Source organism: Nannobrachium achirus (genome assembly GCF_963921795.1).
Source record: "Nannobrachium achirus genome assembly, chromosome: 7".
Lineage (NCBI taxonomy): Eukaryota > Metazoa > Chordata > Actinopteri > Myctophiformes > Myctophidae > Nannobrachium > Nannobrachium achirus.
The window spans coordinates 20445329-20461083 of NC_137816.1; the positions used below are offsets into that span (position 1 = coordinate 20445329).

The 15755-nt window shown below is 43.2% G+C and overlaps 2 protein-coding genes across 3 annotated transcripts in view; one reads left to right on the forward strand and one right to left on the reverse strand.

The window, feature by feature from the left end:
* Positions 1 to 15755, forward strand: part of vps13c (vacuolar protein sorting 13 homolog C) — a 104690-nt gene that overhangs the window by 26176 nt on the left and 62759 nt on the right. For both annotated transcript variants that reach the window (XM_080730550.1, XM_080730551.1), the window contains 10 exons: positions 5395 to 5449; positions 6561 to 6688; positions 7655 to 7761; positions 8057 to 8231; positions 9067 to 9129; positions 9449 to 9590; positions 10037 to 10137; positions 11164 to 11306; positions 12165 to 12357; positions 15613 to 15727. In XM_080730550.1, the coding sequence (XP_080586676.1) occupies positions 5395 to 5449; positions 6561 to 6688; positions 7655 to 7761; positions 8057 to 8231; positions 9067 to 9129; positions 9449 to 9590; positions 10037 to 10137; positions 11164 to 11306; positions 12165 to 12357; positions 15613 to 15727 (1222 nt within the window). The remainder of the gene's footprint in view (positions 1 to 5394; positions 5450 to 6560; positions 6689 to 7654; positions 7762 to 8056; positions 8232 to 9066; positions 9130 to 9448; positions 9591 to 10036; positions 10138 to 11163; positions 11307 to 12164; positions 12358 to 15612; positions 15728 to 15755) is intronic.
* LOC308289032 (prostaglandin reductase 1-like) lies at positions 1996 to 2991 on the reverse strand (the record flags this gene model as incomplete). Its single annotated transcript, XM_080730552.1, has 1 exon — positions 1996 to 2991. The coding sequence occupies exon 1, from the start codon at positions 2983 to 2985 to the stop codon at positions 1996 to 1998; it is 990 nt and encodes a 329-aa protein (XP_080586678.1). The 5' UTR covers positions 2986 to 2991.

The window sequence follows — 15755 nt, forward strand, 5'->3', positions numbered from 1 at the left end:
ACGTTCTATTTTGCCCAGCTATCTACCGCCTCACACGTTACTGTACGTTCTACCATTTTTGGCCACTGGGGGTCACTGTTCACTAATATATGAGACAGCAATGGGTTCACTGCTCTTTGGGCAGCCTGTGATGCTGATAAAAAAATATAAAAATGTTATTCATGTAATCAGCTTTCTGCACACCTTCTTCAAGATGGCTGCCAAAATGGCCACCATCCACATGCTGTAATTGTTTGTGTGTGTTAATCTAAAAATAGATTTTTCTTGGGGTTGATAATATGTTTCTGCCAACTGCAAGGGGGCAATGGACATCTTCTGAGAGCTTATTTTTTTTCAAAAAATGTTTATTTATTTTTTTATTTTCAATTTTTTTTTTTGTAAAAAGCCGGGCAGTACTAAGATAGATTTCTTTTTAACCCTTGGCAGGCATTGTGTTAATATAGCCAGGTTAGATGTGATTTAAAAGTTTCCTGTCAACGTTATCAGATCTTAAATCCCACAGCCTGCTAACATTGCCTAAGCCTTTTCCAGTTCTATGTTACCCTGCTTTAAAAAATGAGTCATGCTTCAAAGACACAGAATGTAGGAGACAGAGAAAGGGGTGACGTACATCACAGGTTTTGATTCAAATCACTCACATCATGAGATTTAGAGTGCATGGGTTTCCACATGAGCCGGAAGAGCGATTAGGATGCCCCAGAATTTGCATTCTCACAAAGGATATGATATCTGTGTGGCTGCAAATCACAGCAATACCTTGCAAAACCTTTTTTACTTTATTTTGCTATCCTCGACATTATCATTGTGGGCTCGCTGAAAGCGAGACCAGTATGTTCTCCCAAATCTTTATATAATAAGGTTATTCTCCTCAAAACTGGCTGACAGGCAGGGCCTTTAGCCAATGAGGGAGCAGCGTTTTTGGTGACATCACCACCAACAAGTGCGATCTGATATTAACTCATTTCTAGCCGATCCCGAGTATACTCGTGAAAAATACTCAAGTATTTAGAGTGCCGATCCCGAGTATACTCGCGAAAAGTACTGTATATAGAGTAACGCCGGTTCTCCTACCCAATAGCCTGGCGGAAGGCCCTGGCACGATCGGCCTCGCCGATTCATCATCATCACGGATCCACGTGCACAAAATAGTAATCCCATAACATGGAGGCGGGGAATCTCATCTTTAATGTCCATTTTCTCCAAACAACACTTTTAAAGCCAAGGATGGCATTAGATTCTCGCTACAAAAACATAACAACAAAGGCATCGATCGGCCATTTTAGAAACCACATGGTGTGATGACCGCTCCCGTTGTATGACGTCATGACGTCAACCCGGAAGTATTTACGCAATGGACTTCTGGCCTTCAAAATAAGACAATGGAGTGTAATGGAGCCCTGCGAGCGGCACGCTACACATTTAACCCGTTCATGTCTGGAGCACTAAATGGGTTAATTAATAACAACACCCACATGAAATCTTTTGTAGTTTTTTAATATTTAACTTTAAGCACCCAATGCATTTCCAATGGGAAATGAGTATGGAGAGAAAGAGGAAGAGAGACCCATTCAATCCCTCAGTATCTGAGGGATTGAATGTAGGAGTCAACAAGTAATGTTGGAGTGCCCGTTGGGCAGATCTTTATGCCCATATATGGTGTTCCATGTTGGAGTGGCCATTGGGTAGATCCTTATGTCCATACATGGTGTTCCATGCAAGCCCACGCTGTTTCGTAGGAACAGTATTTCTAGTTGGATATGTAATTGTTGTGGTGGCCTGTTATATACCGTATATACTGTATGTATATTTTGGTTATGTTAAATACATTAATTCAAATACAAATAAATACTGTCTGAAACACTGGAGAGCTTTTATTAAAAGTGAAAAAACGGATACAGGAAATTACTACACAACGTATATAGCGCTTAAGGTGTGTCAATGTGGATGTCGAAAGTTAAGTACTACTATTTTGTTTTTCTTGATCCTTTGTCAGGATTAGACTTTGATTAGGGCCTTGCCGATGTTCTCTCCCAGTAGCAAGCCCATGAAAGCAGCTGGCATGTTTTCAAATCCTTCTGTAATGTGCTCCCTGCACCTCACTTTACCCTCCTTGACCCAGGCCATCAGCCTTCTGAGGGACTCGGGGTGTTTGTGTTCCCACCTACTCTGCAGGAAGCCCTCCATCTTCAGCTGCTTGAAGATCATGGTGAGGTGAGGGTATGGCCCTGTTTGTGGCGTGGTGTCATTGTACAAGGAAATGCCTCCGCACACGGCTATCCTCCCGTAGTCCTTCATCTGTGGCAAGGCTATACTGGAGAAAGGCCCTCCCACGTTCTCAAAGTAGCAGTCATATCCACCTGGGGAGGCGTCTTTCAGGGCCTGGTCCAGTGACGTCACACTTTTGTAGTTGAAGGCTTTATCGAAGCCCAGCTCTTTGAGGAAGGCCACCTTGGCATCGGAGCCTGCACAGCCCACCACCTTGCAGCCCTTGAGCTTGGCGATCTGGCCGACCACCGAGCCCACCGCCCCGGCTGCTGCATTCACCAGGAGGGTCTCCCCGGCCTGGAGCCCCAAGACCTCCTCTATACCATAGAGAGCAGTCAGGCCTGGCATACCCACAGTGCCCAGGGCCAGGGACATAGGGACGTCTTGAGGCCAGTCAGGCATGATGGGAATCAGGCCTGTCCCATCAGACACTGTGTGGGTCCTCCAACCACCCCTACTAACAACATGGCTGCCCACTGGAAATGCTGGGTTCTTACTCTGGATGACCTTTGCCACTTGAGTTCCAATCATGACGTCTCCTTCGTTCATTGCAACTTGACTGAAAGGTCTCATGTATGGATCCACACTCAGAAACATGGCTTCCAAAAGCAGCTCTCCATCTTCAGGCTCAGGGAGATGCTCCAGTTTCAGTTCAAAGTTTTTGTCCTTGGGGAAGCCCTCAAAGTGCTTGGTCAGAATCCATGTCTTAGCTTGGACCATGGTTCTTTGTTTCGATCGGTATGCGATGCTCACAACGCTCCTATATTATTACAGCCAGTGTGGTATAGTGTCTAGTCTGTATAGTAGAGTTATACTGTAGCATTAGTACGGTTTATGATTAGAGTTTGGCACATACTGGAATCCAAGATATGAATACAGAGGAACAGTCGACGTCCTCCATCATATAGGCATAATAGGCATAAGGCCCATATATAGACCTCATACACAACTGAATATGCCTATTTATGGGCATCTCGGTTGGAAAGTAGCTCTGGATAACCGCTTATCTGACTTAATGCCATGCAGGCACCACCACACTCCCTCGGGTACTCTGCGATATACGTGCATCGTTTCAGTCAGACGGCTCTCAAAATACACAAAGTACAGAAACGCACGCATTACACATGCACAGCCACACACACACAAACATTTCGCACACCACAAACCTCCAGGTTATATGAATATACGCAATGGGCAAGGAACTAGGGCCTCAAATATAATATTGCAATGTAATAGGCCATGACATTTTAACATCATGTTCGTCCTGGTGATGACAATATGACACACTGCTTTTCCATTTGTTCATTGTCCAAAGATGTGTCTCGATAAAGCCTGTCTACTCTGATTGCACCATAATGCTGTAATGACGGTCCTTTATTGTATGGCTTGTATGTCCTATATTAATTTAGTGACATGGATGAAAAAAGTGTGAAAAAAGTGTGTACTGTATATACAGTCCAAAATTTGCTCTCTGAGGGCATCTGGGTGGTACAGGGGTAAAGTTCCTGCCGACCACCGTGAAGACAAGTTGTTTGGGCACTTCAGCTAACAGAATTGGACATGGATTCTACATGTGGGGCAGCGCAGCATAGGCAATTACAAAAAAAGAAAAGGCCACAGTCACAGTAGAAGGATGCCCCAGGCGACAAGGCAGCATTGTGTGTGCGTGTGTGCGTGCGTGCGTGCGTGCGTGCGTGCGTGCGTGCATGGTTTCCCAACATTCATGTGTGTTTGTTGTGTTTTATTTTTGTGCGGTCATTACAGTAAACCAGATCAGGCCAGTAGTGTTTGCCTGTGCTCAGCCAGCTGTAAGGTAACGTCCTGAATGAGGCTTGCTGACGTGGGAATGACGTAACAAATTCAACCTCTTACAGCTGGATGGAGCTCTCTTCCCCCCAACCTCCTCTTCTAGGCAGCTATGTTGAAAAAGGATAGTAGTCATGATAACTATTAATGCTAATGTAAACATGAATCGACATACAGTAGAGACAAAAGACTAAGGCACACCAGGGAGTAAATAGAGCAGTGGTTCCCAAAGATAAGTTTAATTGTGCCTTGGGTTTTTGTGGCAACTACAATTTATGTCCAAGTATCTATCGATTTACTATCGATCTACAAGCTTGTAGATCGGCTATTTTCGGCAAAGAGCTTTGGTGTAGAGGGGGAAAAAAGCAGACTAAGTACAGAGTGAAAGGTCAAGTTTATTAAGTATTGACAGTTCAATAATCCAAAATACACTGATGATTGTGCTGTCATTGCGCTGTCAACAATGAAACTATATGGAATCTATGAAGAGATTGTGGGGGTCCCTGCTTCATCTCTCTCTCTCAGCTAAGGGGTCCTTGGCCTGAAAACATTGAAGACCCCTGATTTACTCTATCAGTACTTTGTGCACTCTAATTTCCCAGTATACAGAGGCACATTCTACCTACTTCTGAATACAGGTAGAGATTTCAACATGCCCCTTGGTGTGCCTTGGGCACAAACTGGCACAAAACATCTCAGCCTTAATCCCTGATCTGGGTCTGTAGGAGAAGCTCCCAACATGTTCTGTTGTTTTTATCCTTTACTTGTTATGTCAGGTCATGTTTGTGTTTGATGAATGCTATTTACCAAACTCACAGGAAGCCAACTCCATAAAGTCCCCAAAAGTGAAACGCAAAAGACACCGACATGAGAATCCCAATATATAGTTGGGGAATGCTTGCATGGTGATCCAAGATGGAAAAGACAGAATTTCTCATAAGAGCTGAAAGGTGTGTCCAGTAGCAGGGACAAGTCTTAATGATTATTATAATAACAGACACTCAGTTAACACGTGAGGTCTTCAACTGCCTTCTGTAATGTTGTAATTACAATTAATCTAATTCTATTGTCCTGACTACCTCATTATAAATAACTCCTCTACTACAGTCTGCTGTCTCATTTGCACACTTCATATGGACAGTACTGCTTTTGTTTATTTTCTTGTTTGTAGTATCGTGACCCCATGTGAAACCTCTGATTGTAAACTTGTGTGAATTGAGTGGAATAGAGGTCAGATCCTAAGAGTCCCCTATCATTACCACAATATAAAGACCTTCTCCATGTTAGAATCTCATTAGTTTTCTCTTCATGTTTCCCCTCCAGGACAAACTGAAAGCAGGCATCACCAAGGACCGTGAGCTCAAAGACTATCAGTACAGTGAGCATCACTCTTTTTAATCAGTGGCCATTACAATGTGAAAAGGAACGGGGCCTTTGAATGCGGCTTGTGTTCAAGATGCTGCTCATGATGATGATGGTGGTGGCTTTCATCTTCACATAGCTTTGATATTTGGCCCACATATGTTGATGTCGAGTAGACGCTCACGTGGCCAGACACACACGCACACGCACGCGCGCACACACACACACACACACACACACACACACACACACTGTAATGAATGTTCAAAATAGGGATGCAAGGTTGAGTTGTTAAAGGACAACTTTGTTTTTTTACAACAATGGTTCATATTTTAGATTGTAATTAAAGAATATAAAAGATGAGAGTTAAAATGTTTTCTTTTACTCCTTTCTATCGTTTTAGAGATTTTGATTATTTTGATTTCAGTGGCTGGGGCATGCGTACAAGTGCCTAAATATGTCTTTTTACACAGAATAAGCCCATTCCCAAGATGCACCGCAATCTTTCATGGGCAGATGTGACTTCTGGGGTTACTGTAAATAGCAATAAAGAAATTGCAGGCTTATTGTGTCTAAAAATACATATTTAGCCACTTTTACACATGCCCCCATGCGTACGCATGTCCCCAAATTTTAGCACGCTAAACGTGCTAAAACGATATAACGAAGTAAATGAAAACATTTTAACACTTAATTTTTTTCTCTAATTACAATCTAAAATATGAACCCTTGTTGTAAAAAAACAAAGTTGTCCTTTAAGTCTTTTGGTGTTTTTCACCAACAAAAATAACTTGTGATTAAATAATAACTATATTGGATCCATTAAACACCGGGAAAGTAACCGTTTTGGACATACAGCAAGGTTTCGATCCGACAGCGATGACATGGTTGTGTGTGATCATACATTAACATTTTAGAAACACAATTATTCATTGCAGAACATTATTTCATTTAAAAGGTAATCCATGAGATGACACTTTTAACTGAATATTGTCACATACAATACAGATATACCGTGGGCCTGTAGGTCTAGCAGCATGTCAGTGAAAATACTTTGTATTATGGCTATTGCGGTCTACACATGGTCAAAGTAGTGGTTTTGACCTTTGTCCCATTTCTACGGACAGTTTTCAAACCCATCTTTGCCTCGGCTAAGATGCGCATCAACCCCAATGATGAGATTGACCTGACGTCTCCTAAAGCCACCCTGCACCTGGAAGTTCAGAATATCGCTATAGAGATGACCAAACCACAGGTACACACACACACTTGCACTTCTTCAGTTAGGTAAACCATTTTTATTATATTCCCGTAATTAATGATGAATGCTTTTCCCAACATTGCTAGAACAGTTAAGAATGGTGATAATACACACACACACACACACACACACACACACACACACACTTGCACTTCGTCAGTTGGGTAAATCGTTTTATTATATTCCCGTAATTAATAATGAAGGCATTTCCCAACATTGCTAGAACTGTTAAGAATGGCCTTAGTACAGTACTTGGGGTTATTGCTAAATATTTGCTGTTCATGGAGTGCAAATTAGAGCTGTAGTAGCTGACAGTAATTCATTATGTTCCTGGACGTTGGCCAAAATGGTGCAGTTCAAACAACATACGGTAACCCTCTGTGCATAAGAATACATGCAGTGAGCCCACCTCACCTGTAATGAGCTTTTATTATGAATTTCCTCAAACAGTAATCTAACACAGGGACTTTCCAATGAAGTCTTTCATTATTGACCTTTACTGTAACTCAGCAGCTTCCGTGAACATAACAATCAAAACGATAATGTAATATCGGGTGCTTTACTAACAACACATCACAAATGTATCCACAACTTTCCAACATCCCATCGTGCATTGCGCAGAAGTTGCACGGAGCTTCCGGCGCCGCAGCCGAGTGTGATCTACAAGCTCACAACGGTTGCATCTGCATGCGACGTGAGCTTGTATGTCTGCTGTTAACTTGAAGTGTGGTGCAAAAAAATCTCCAGTAAATAAGGTGGATACTGTACATAAAAAATGCATAAAAGTCCATTTACGCTAATGTGTGTGTGTGTGTGTGTGTGTGTGTGTGTGTGTGTGTGTGTGTGTGTGTGTGTGTGTGTGTGTGTGTGTGTGTGTGTGTGTGTGTGTGTGTGTGTGTGTGTGTGTGTGTGTGTGTGTGTGTGTGTGTGTGTGTGTGTGTGTGTGTGTGTGTACACCAGTACCTGAGTATGGTTGACCTCCTGGAGTCCATTGACTGTATGGTGAAGAATGGACCATACAGGAAGTTTAGACCCGATGTCCCCGTCCATGGAAACACCAAGTCCTGGTCAGTCCAACAAACATCATATCACAGTTATGATATCATCACTGTCAGACTATTAGCAGTTAACCCATTGTCCCTTAAGTAGGATGACAAGGACACCAGGTCATTGCAATTCACTTCCTATAACGTTAGTTGGAGTAGAGGTAATATATAATAACAGCAATATTAGAGGTTCTGGTAGGATAGAAAACCAGCAGTACTAGAGGTCTTGGTAGGACAGAAAACCAGGTGTAAGGCAGGCCACCAAGGATCAGAGTTGACAACCATCAAATCTATTTTGTTGTTGTCTTTTTTCCAGGTGGAGGTATGGGATAAATAGTGTTTTGGAAGTTCATATTCGGCGCAGTAACCAGATGTGGTGTTGGCGCAACATCAAACAGCACCGGGAAACCCTGAAGGCATACAAGACTGCCTTCAAGACCAAACTCCTTACTCAGGGCAAAGTCAACCCAGAGTCAGACCAACAGATACAGGTGACAATACTAACATTGATCCCTGGGTTTTTGTTATCGCAGCCAGGCCGAAGAAGGCCTCACCCCGTCTGTGTTTATCTGTCTGTCTATCTCACCGTTCTTATTGCGACCGAAGGTCGCAGTTTTGTTTGTGAATCGGCACATGCTGGCTCCCTTTGGACGTCTGGACGTGTACACCTTTTTTACGGTCCATGGGTTTGCCACTCTGACATCATGCTCTGACATCACTGTGATGTCACACCAACAGAATCCCCTTTATGCCCATATATGGAGTTCCCTAATGTCATCAATATTAAGCCCACATCTAACAGGACTTCATATGGGAATGCCCATATATGGAGGCCACATCGGCCACATACCACACTAACAGAATCCATATATGGCCAAGAGACATGGCCAAGACGGCCCATATCTGTGTGGCTGGTTCTACAGACGGGGATCTCCATGTATGGGCATAAAAGGGTATGATGTCAGATGTCATAGACATCATAGGACTTTCACATAACGAATAACTGAGTAAGCATGTTTGGGCTATCACAGCATATCTCCATATATATACACTACATGGATCTCCATATATGGGTACCAGGGGTCTCCATACAGTATATGGGTGGTCCGATATACTGTACATCACTGGCCAGATGGCCAAGACATGGCGCGACCTCGCCCCCTTTAGGGCAAGGTCACTTGTCTCCCTGAGGCATCTTACTAGTTTTATTAAGTTAACGTGTATGTAAAACAAAACCATGGTTAGTGTGTATGTGTGTCTGTGGGGTGATTTATCTGTTTTTAAACTATGTGACTCAAATATATTGTGTGTTTGTGTTTTTGCTAGGATCTAGAGAAAATCCTAGACGTGTTCAACATCACTTTAGCCCGACAGCAGGCCCAAATGGAGGTAATGTTCTGGATGTGGCCATCTATATGATAATAGCACGTAGCCTTGCTCTTGTACTGTATTAACAAGACTGTTTATAGACTGTAACGTCCTCTTGGTCTGTCTCTCGTTCATTTCATTTGCTCCTGTTTTTGACCTTGATCTTCCCCTTTCTATTTTTCCTCACTTCTCATTCTATCCTCATCTCTTCACCATTTCTTGTTTCCTCTACCTATGTTTCACTTTCCTTCTGACTCTCTTCCTCTACTCCTTTCTCACTCCCCCCTCTTCATTTCTCCCTCTCTCCCCCCTCCTCTCTCTCCTCTTGTCACTCCAACAGGTGATTCGTTCTGGCCAGAAGCTTGTTGGGAAGAAGGCAGCAGCAGGCCAGAAGCAGGGAGGAGGAGGATTCTTTGGCAGTTTGTTTGGCAGGAGGGCCAAGAAGGAGGAGCAGGAGGAATCCAAAGAAGCTGAGACTGAGAGTGCGTCTCCCTCCACCGCATCAGTTCACTTTTAAGCCTGATTTATACTCGTTGCACGACAATGCAGTTCACAACGTTTCTTTGAGCTTATAGATCTGCTTTTTCTGGCGAGTGACACTGTTGTACGATGACGTGTAAATTAAGCATTACACCAGCTATGCTTCTATTGCTTACAGCTACTGTATGTTTACCATGGATTTTATATGCATGTTTAGAAAAGCTGGATGGTGAGGGCATCATTTAAAAAACATTTTCACAGTTTTGCTGAAATGTTTTTAGACTTTTTTTATACTCCATACTGAAATGATGGAAGGATCTTTGTCAAATAAATAATGTTCTAGTGAGCTTAACAGTAGATACTGTACCCTGGGATGTAGCTACTGTATATCATGCATTATAATTATAAAGCTGTGAATAATTTTGCTCTATATGTCCTCTGTGTTTAGGTACTGGCTTGGATGAGCTGATGACTACAGACGAAAAGCAGAAACTCTATACTGCCATTGGATATAGCGGCAGCTCGCACAATCTGACTATACCAAAGCAGGTACTATAGATCGGTTTGTCTATCTGCCTCTCTGCTTCTCTCCCTGTATGTCTGTTTGTCTGTTGCTCTTTCTGTACGCCTGTGACCCTCTTTGTCTTCCTGTTTGTCTGCCTGTCACCTTTTCCTTGCCTCCCAGCTGTGTCTGTGCTTTATGTATTCGTTATTTCGTTTATTTGGACGGGACACGCATATTAATGAACGATAGATAAGATGTAGGATGCAAATTTCCATCCAGTCCCCATACATAAATGAGCAACATTACAAGTGGCACAAATAGTAGAGTACAAAAGGTACAAAGGAGAAGACAAATCAAATAACAGTAAAATAGCCAGATTTTTAACAATACACAATAGAGAGTGAGACACTTCATTTTAGCATATTTCTTTATTTATCCATGACAAAAGAAATATAATTGGACTTATTTATTTATTGGGCTTAAAACATGGGAAGCTTAGACACTCTAAAACAGGGGTCTTCAACGTTTTCAGGCCAAGGACCCCTTAGTCGATAGCGAGATGAAGCAGAGACCCCCACAACCCTAGATACCATATAGTTTCATCGCTTAATCATCAGTGTATTTTGAGTTCATGTAACAATGTGTTTCCAGATATTTAACCACTTGAACAGTCAATTCATAATAAACTTGACCTTTCACTCTGTATTAGGCTGCTCTTTTCCTCCTCTACACAAAACCTCTTATAGCCGATCTACAAGCTCACAATGCCTCGCAGCGCGGCGAAACCTTGTGCGTCTGAAATGCACCTCACAATCCTCTCTGGTTGCGGCCCTGGTTTCATATATTCACCCATAGGAGGATGTTTTATACATAACATGTGTCTGCCTGCATGTGCTTATCTGTCCATCCATCTATCTGGCAGTGGCTATCTGGCTGCCCCCCCTTCCCCCATCCCAATAATGTTCATCACTCACTCCCGTGCACCTGTCTGCTTGAAAATGTATATCCACACACTCACACACACAAAGCTGTAAGATTAGAACATTCATGAATTCCTGTTCTGTTTGCAGTATGTGGCGGTGATCATTAACTTCAAGCTGAACAGGACGTCGGTCACATTTAGGGAGGAGCCCAATGTTCCAGAGATCCTCATGGTTCAGATGAATGGCCTGAGCACCACAATATCCCAGAGACCCGGGGCACAAGCTGTTAAGTAAGGCCATTTTCTGCCCTAGATTCTCTAATTGCTAGAGAGAATGTTTCATAATGTACAATTTGTAAGTTCAATTACCACAATGGTCAATGTGTAATCCAGACCACCATGCATCTCGTGCACGCACGCACGCACGCACGCACGCACGCACGCACGCACGCACGCACACACACACACACACACACACACACACACACACACACACACACACACACACACACTCAAAGTTTGTAACATTTATTTGACCTACTAACTACAGTTTTATATCCATGTCATTGTGTGTAACACACACACACACACACACACACACACACACACACACACACACACACACACACACACATACACACACACACAGTACCTCAATGCACACATACATAAGATTAAATAATTACAACAGGAACGAAAATGCAAAATAAATGAATAACTCCAACATAATGCTGCTTGCTGTATTGGGTAAACCCACCCACAAGGTCCTTGTTGTGTTGTGTACTATACATTGTTCTGTTACACGTGTTCTGTTTGATTCTATAATTCCTTTTTTTTAATTGTACTCATTCTGTTAGATGTTGCAATGTTTGTTTCTGCAGTATTTGTTAGATTCTATGTTCTTCAGTTGCATTGTTCTTTTAGATTCTGTAGTATTCTACGGTATCAAATACCACATCTGTATCAAGTGGACATGGGGACTGAACAGCCTCTCATGCATCTCTTTCAGATACAGCAAATATGCTGCGGCTGATTTTAATGTTTCTATCTGACTGCTGATACACCACTCTCTTTCCCCTCTGTGTCCCGTCTGCAAACACACACACACACACACACACACACACACACACACACACACACACTCCCCAGGGTTAAGGTGGAACTGCAGCACTGGTTCGTGACTGGTTTGAAGCAGCAGGGAGTGGTTCCGTCGCTCATCGCCTCGGTGGGAGACTCATCCTCGTCTCTGCTGAGCGTCCTGTTTGAGCTGAACCCCGAGGACAGCGCGGCGGACCAGCTGCTGCACATCAACTCCCAGCCCGTGGAGATCATCTACGATGCTGTACGGATGAGGCAGCAAACCTTCAGTACACGCTAGGGATGGGACCATGTGAAAATGTCATATCACGCGATTGACGATATAATCGCGATAATCAAAATCCATTATCCTGGGGTGGAACATTTGCAATAGCAGATCTACAAGCTCACAACGCGAAATGAAAATGTCATATCACGTTTATTGTGACAAAAGAAATCGCGATTGACACTATTATCGCGATAATCAAAATTATACCATTATCCTAAGGTGGGACATTTGCCAAAAAATAGCAGATCTATAAGCTCACGACACGTTGTGAGCTTGTAGATCGGCTAGCTAGCTTGTAGATAGGTTTAAAGGTGACATCAAATTTCATTATAAATTAAATCTCCACGATACGATTATCGTGAGTGTTTTTTATCACAATAAACGATAATATCGCTTATCGTCCCATCCCTAGCACACACACACAGTTGTAGAGTTTACATATAAAGTCTATTGAATATTACTCCTACGCATTTTGTCCAAATATCACGCAAATCGGTACACATTATGTCTATAGTCATGACTGAATTCTGAACATTGCTGGACCACAATAACCTGCACTGACCTGGTGGAGCACCTTTTCTAGTTTATCATATCATCCTTGGTGCATAAGATTTACGTTATAGGAACAACTGTGATCATTGCATTGATATACCGTAATACAGAGGAACTTCTGTATACAATGATTAGCATCACGGTACAGTATATGGATAACGTTGCAGATCATCTTTTGAACACGAATGATAACCAATAACCTTTCAATCTTATCCATGTGTGTATTTGTTCTCAGTCCCTTCATGAAAATTAATTTACATACACGTGATGCCACAGGAATATCACATTTGGCAAAGGGTAATTTACCTACCCCAATGATCCTGGCCAATCTTACCGTATGTCACATACGTACGTCGTACGTCCTACAGAGAGCTGTGCAATAGCTTTATTCGCATGTGGCAAAGACACCTTGCCGTTGAGACCTAAATTAGACTTTAACGCTGTAAGTCTTCCTCTAGTCTAAGATGTTGAATATCGTCAACAGAAGAGTGCAAGGGAACCCCCTCGCCCCCCCAAAATAGAAGAAAAGTAAACTCACAGATTTATTATCAACTAAAATATTGTCGAGGTTGGATGGAGGTTGTTCAGTTAGTGGAGCAAGGTGTTATACCAAGCTGGAGGAATCAATTGTCTTACTTTACGGTGGCGCAGTCAGTAGTGCTGTCGCCTCACAGCTAGAAGGTCCTGGGTTCGATTCCCGCCGGGGGACACTGTGGGTGCTGGGGGCGTGTTCCCTCCTCCGCGTCATCAGTGCCCACACCCTAGGTGGGGTTGGCAAAAGGGCCTTTCTGTGTGGAGTTTGCATGTTCTCCCCGTGTCTCCTAGGGTAGATACCCTCACAAAAACATGCAGTAATCCTGGTCTCTATAAAGCCTCCCCCTGGCCAGCCGGGGCGCCTGATGGAGGGGAATGGAACTGGTTGGAATAACGTGTTCCTTCCACGCGCTACGTCCAACCGGGGAAGCTCCCCCTGTCAGGTGATATAAGAAGCGGCCTGCTCACTCCTCGTGCATTGAAGGAAGCATGAGCTCAGTTCGGGGCTCTCCCCAGGTTGGCAGAGGGAGAGTAGAGCCCAGGATCACAGCTTAGGCAATTGGCACCGGGTGAAAAAATGGGTTACAAAAATCGTGGGATAAAAATTTAAGGAAAAAAAAAGATGTAAACCTTTTTTGAAAGCTTTGTATATTTATTGTCTCCACCAGCCGAAGGCAGGGGGAGAGTATGTTTTTGCCCCTGTCCGTCCGTGCGTCCGTCCGTCCGTCCGTGCGTCCGTCCGTCCTCCGAGTTTGTGTACAGCTAATCTCCAGCGCCGTTGGCCCGGTCGCTGCCAAAATGAGCACACACACTCCCTGGATGCCAATTCAGAACCTCTGCCCCACATTTTTCAAATGGCCCTGTTCTAGCGCCACCATGAGGCCGATGTTTGTAAAACACATTTCTGTACACTACTCCTACAGATTTTGTCCAAAAATAACGCAAATCGGTAGACAGTGTCTCTACAGTCATGTGATCGATACGGATCTGTCTGATTGTCCATATTCCATCCTGATTGGCTGATATTGTCTTTCAAAGTTTGTAAGATTGGTCCATTTTGGACAAAATGCCTCAAATCACAAATGCAGAGTGCAATTAACATGAAATCGCGCACACACGTTCCCACTAGGCCGAGGAAGAAATGCCACTTTTTTTAAATCAGCCTCATGGTGTCGCTATAACAGGCCAATTTGTGGTTTTACCTATAACTACACCGATCAGTTTCAAACTTTGTAAGCGCACTCCCTGGATGCCAATTCAGAACCTCTGCCCCACATGTTTCACATGGGCCTGTTCTAGCACCACCAGGAGGCCAAATTGTGCAAAACTACCTTTTGGCCAGTACTCCTACAGATTCTGTCCAAAAATCACGCAAATCGGTGGACAGTATCTCTACAGTCATGTGATCGACATGGATCTGTCTGATTGTCCATATTCAATCCTGATTGGCTGAGATTGGCTTTCAAAGTTTGTAAGATTGGTCCCTTTTGGACAAAATGCCTCAAATCACAAACGCAGAGTGCAATTAACATGAAATCGCGCGCACACGTTCCCACTAGGCCGAGGAAGAAATGCCACTTCAAATTTTTGAAATCAGCCTCAGTTTCAAACTTTGTAAGCGCACTCCCTATAGGCCAAGGAAAAACCCTTTCCTTGTATTTTTCACATCAGCCTTTTATAGCGCCACCAGGAGGCCGACTTATGTAAGACACATTTTTGGATATTACTCATTCAGATTTTACCCAAAATTAACACAAATCAGTACACAGTATCTCTACAGTCATATGATCAAGACGGATCTGTCCCGTATTAAATATTCAATCCTGATTGGCTAAGATTGGCCTCCAACCTTTGCAGGATTGATCCGTTTCGAACAAAATGCCACAAATCAAACACAGCGTGCAATTGTAATGAAATTGTGCACGCACATTCGCAAAAGGCCAAGGAAGAAATTACACTACAAAATGTTCAAATCAGCCTCATGGTGGCGCCATGAAAGGTCTAAGATTGGTGAAGAACACATGCCACCCTTTTTACATTGGCCTATTATAGCACCACCAGGACGCGTGGCTGGTGGAGACCTGTGCTCGGAAGAGCACTTCTTCTAGTTTACAAATGTAGTCTGTATGTATGCTCTTTCTCCAGGTGACAGTGAATAGTGTGGCAGACTTCTTCAAGACGGGGAAGGGTCTGGACTTGGAAATGCTGACCTCAGCCACTCTCTCCAAACTGGAAGAGATCAAGGAGAAAACGGCTACAGGTGGCTGACAGTTTATATCATTGTTTAT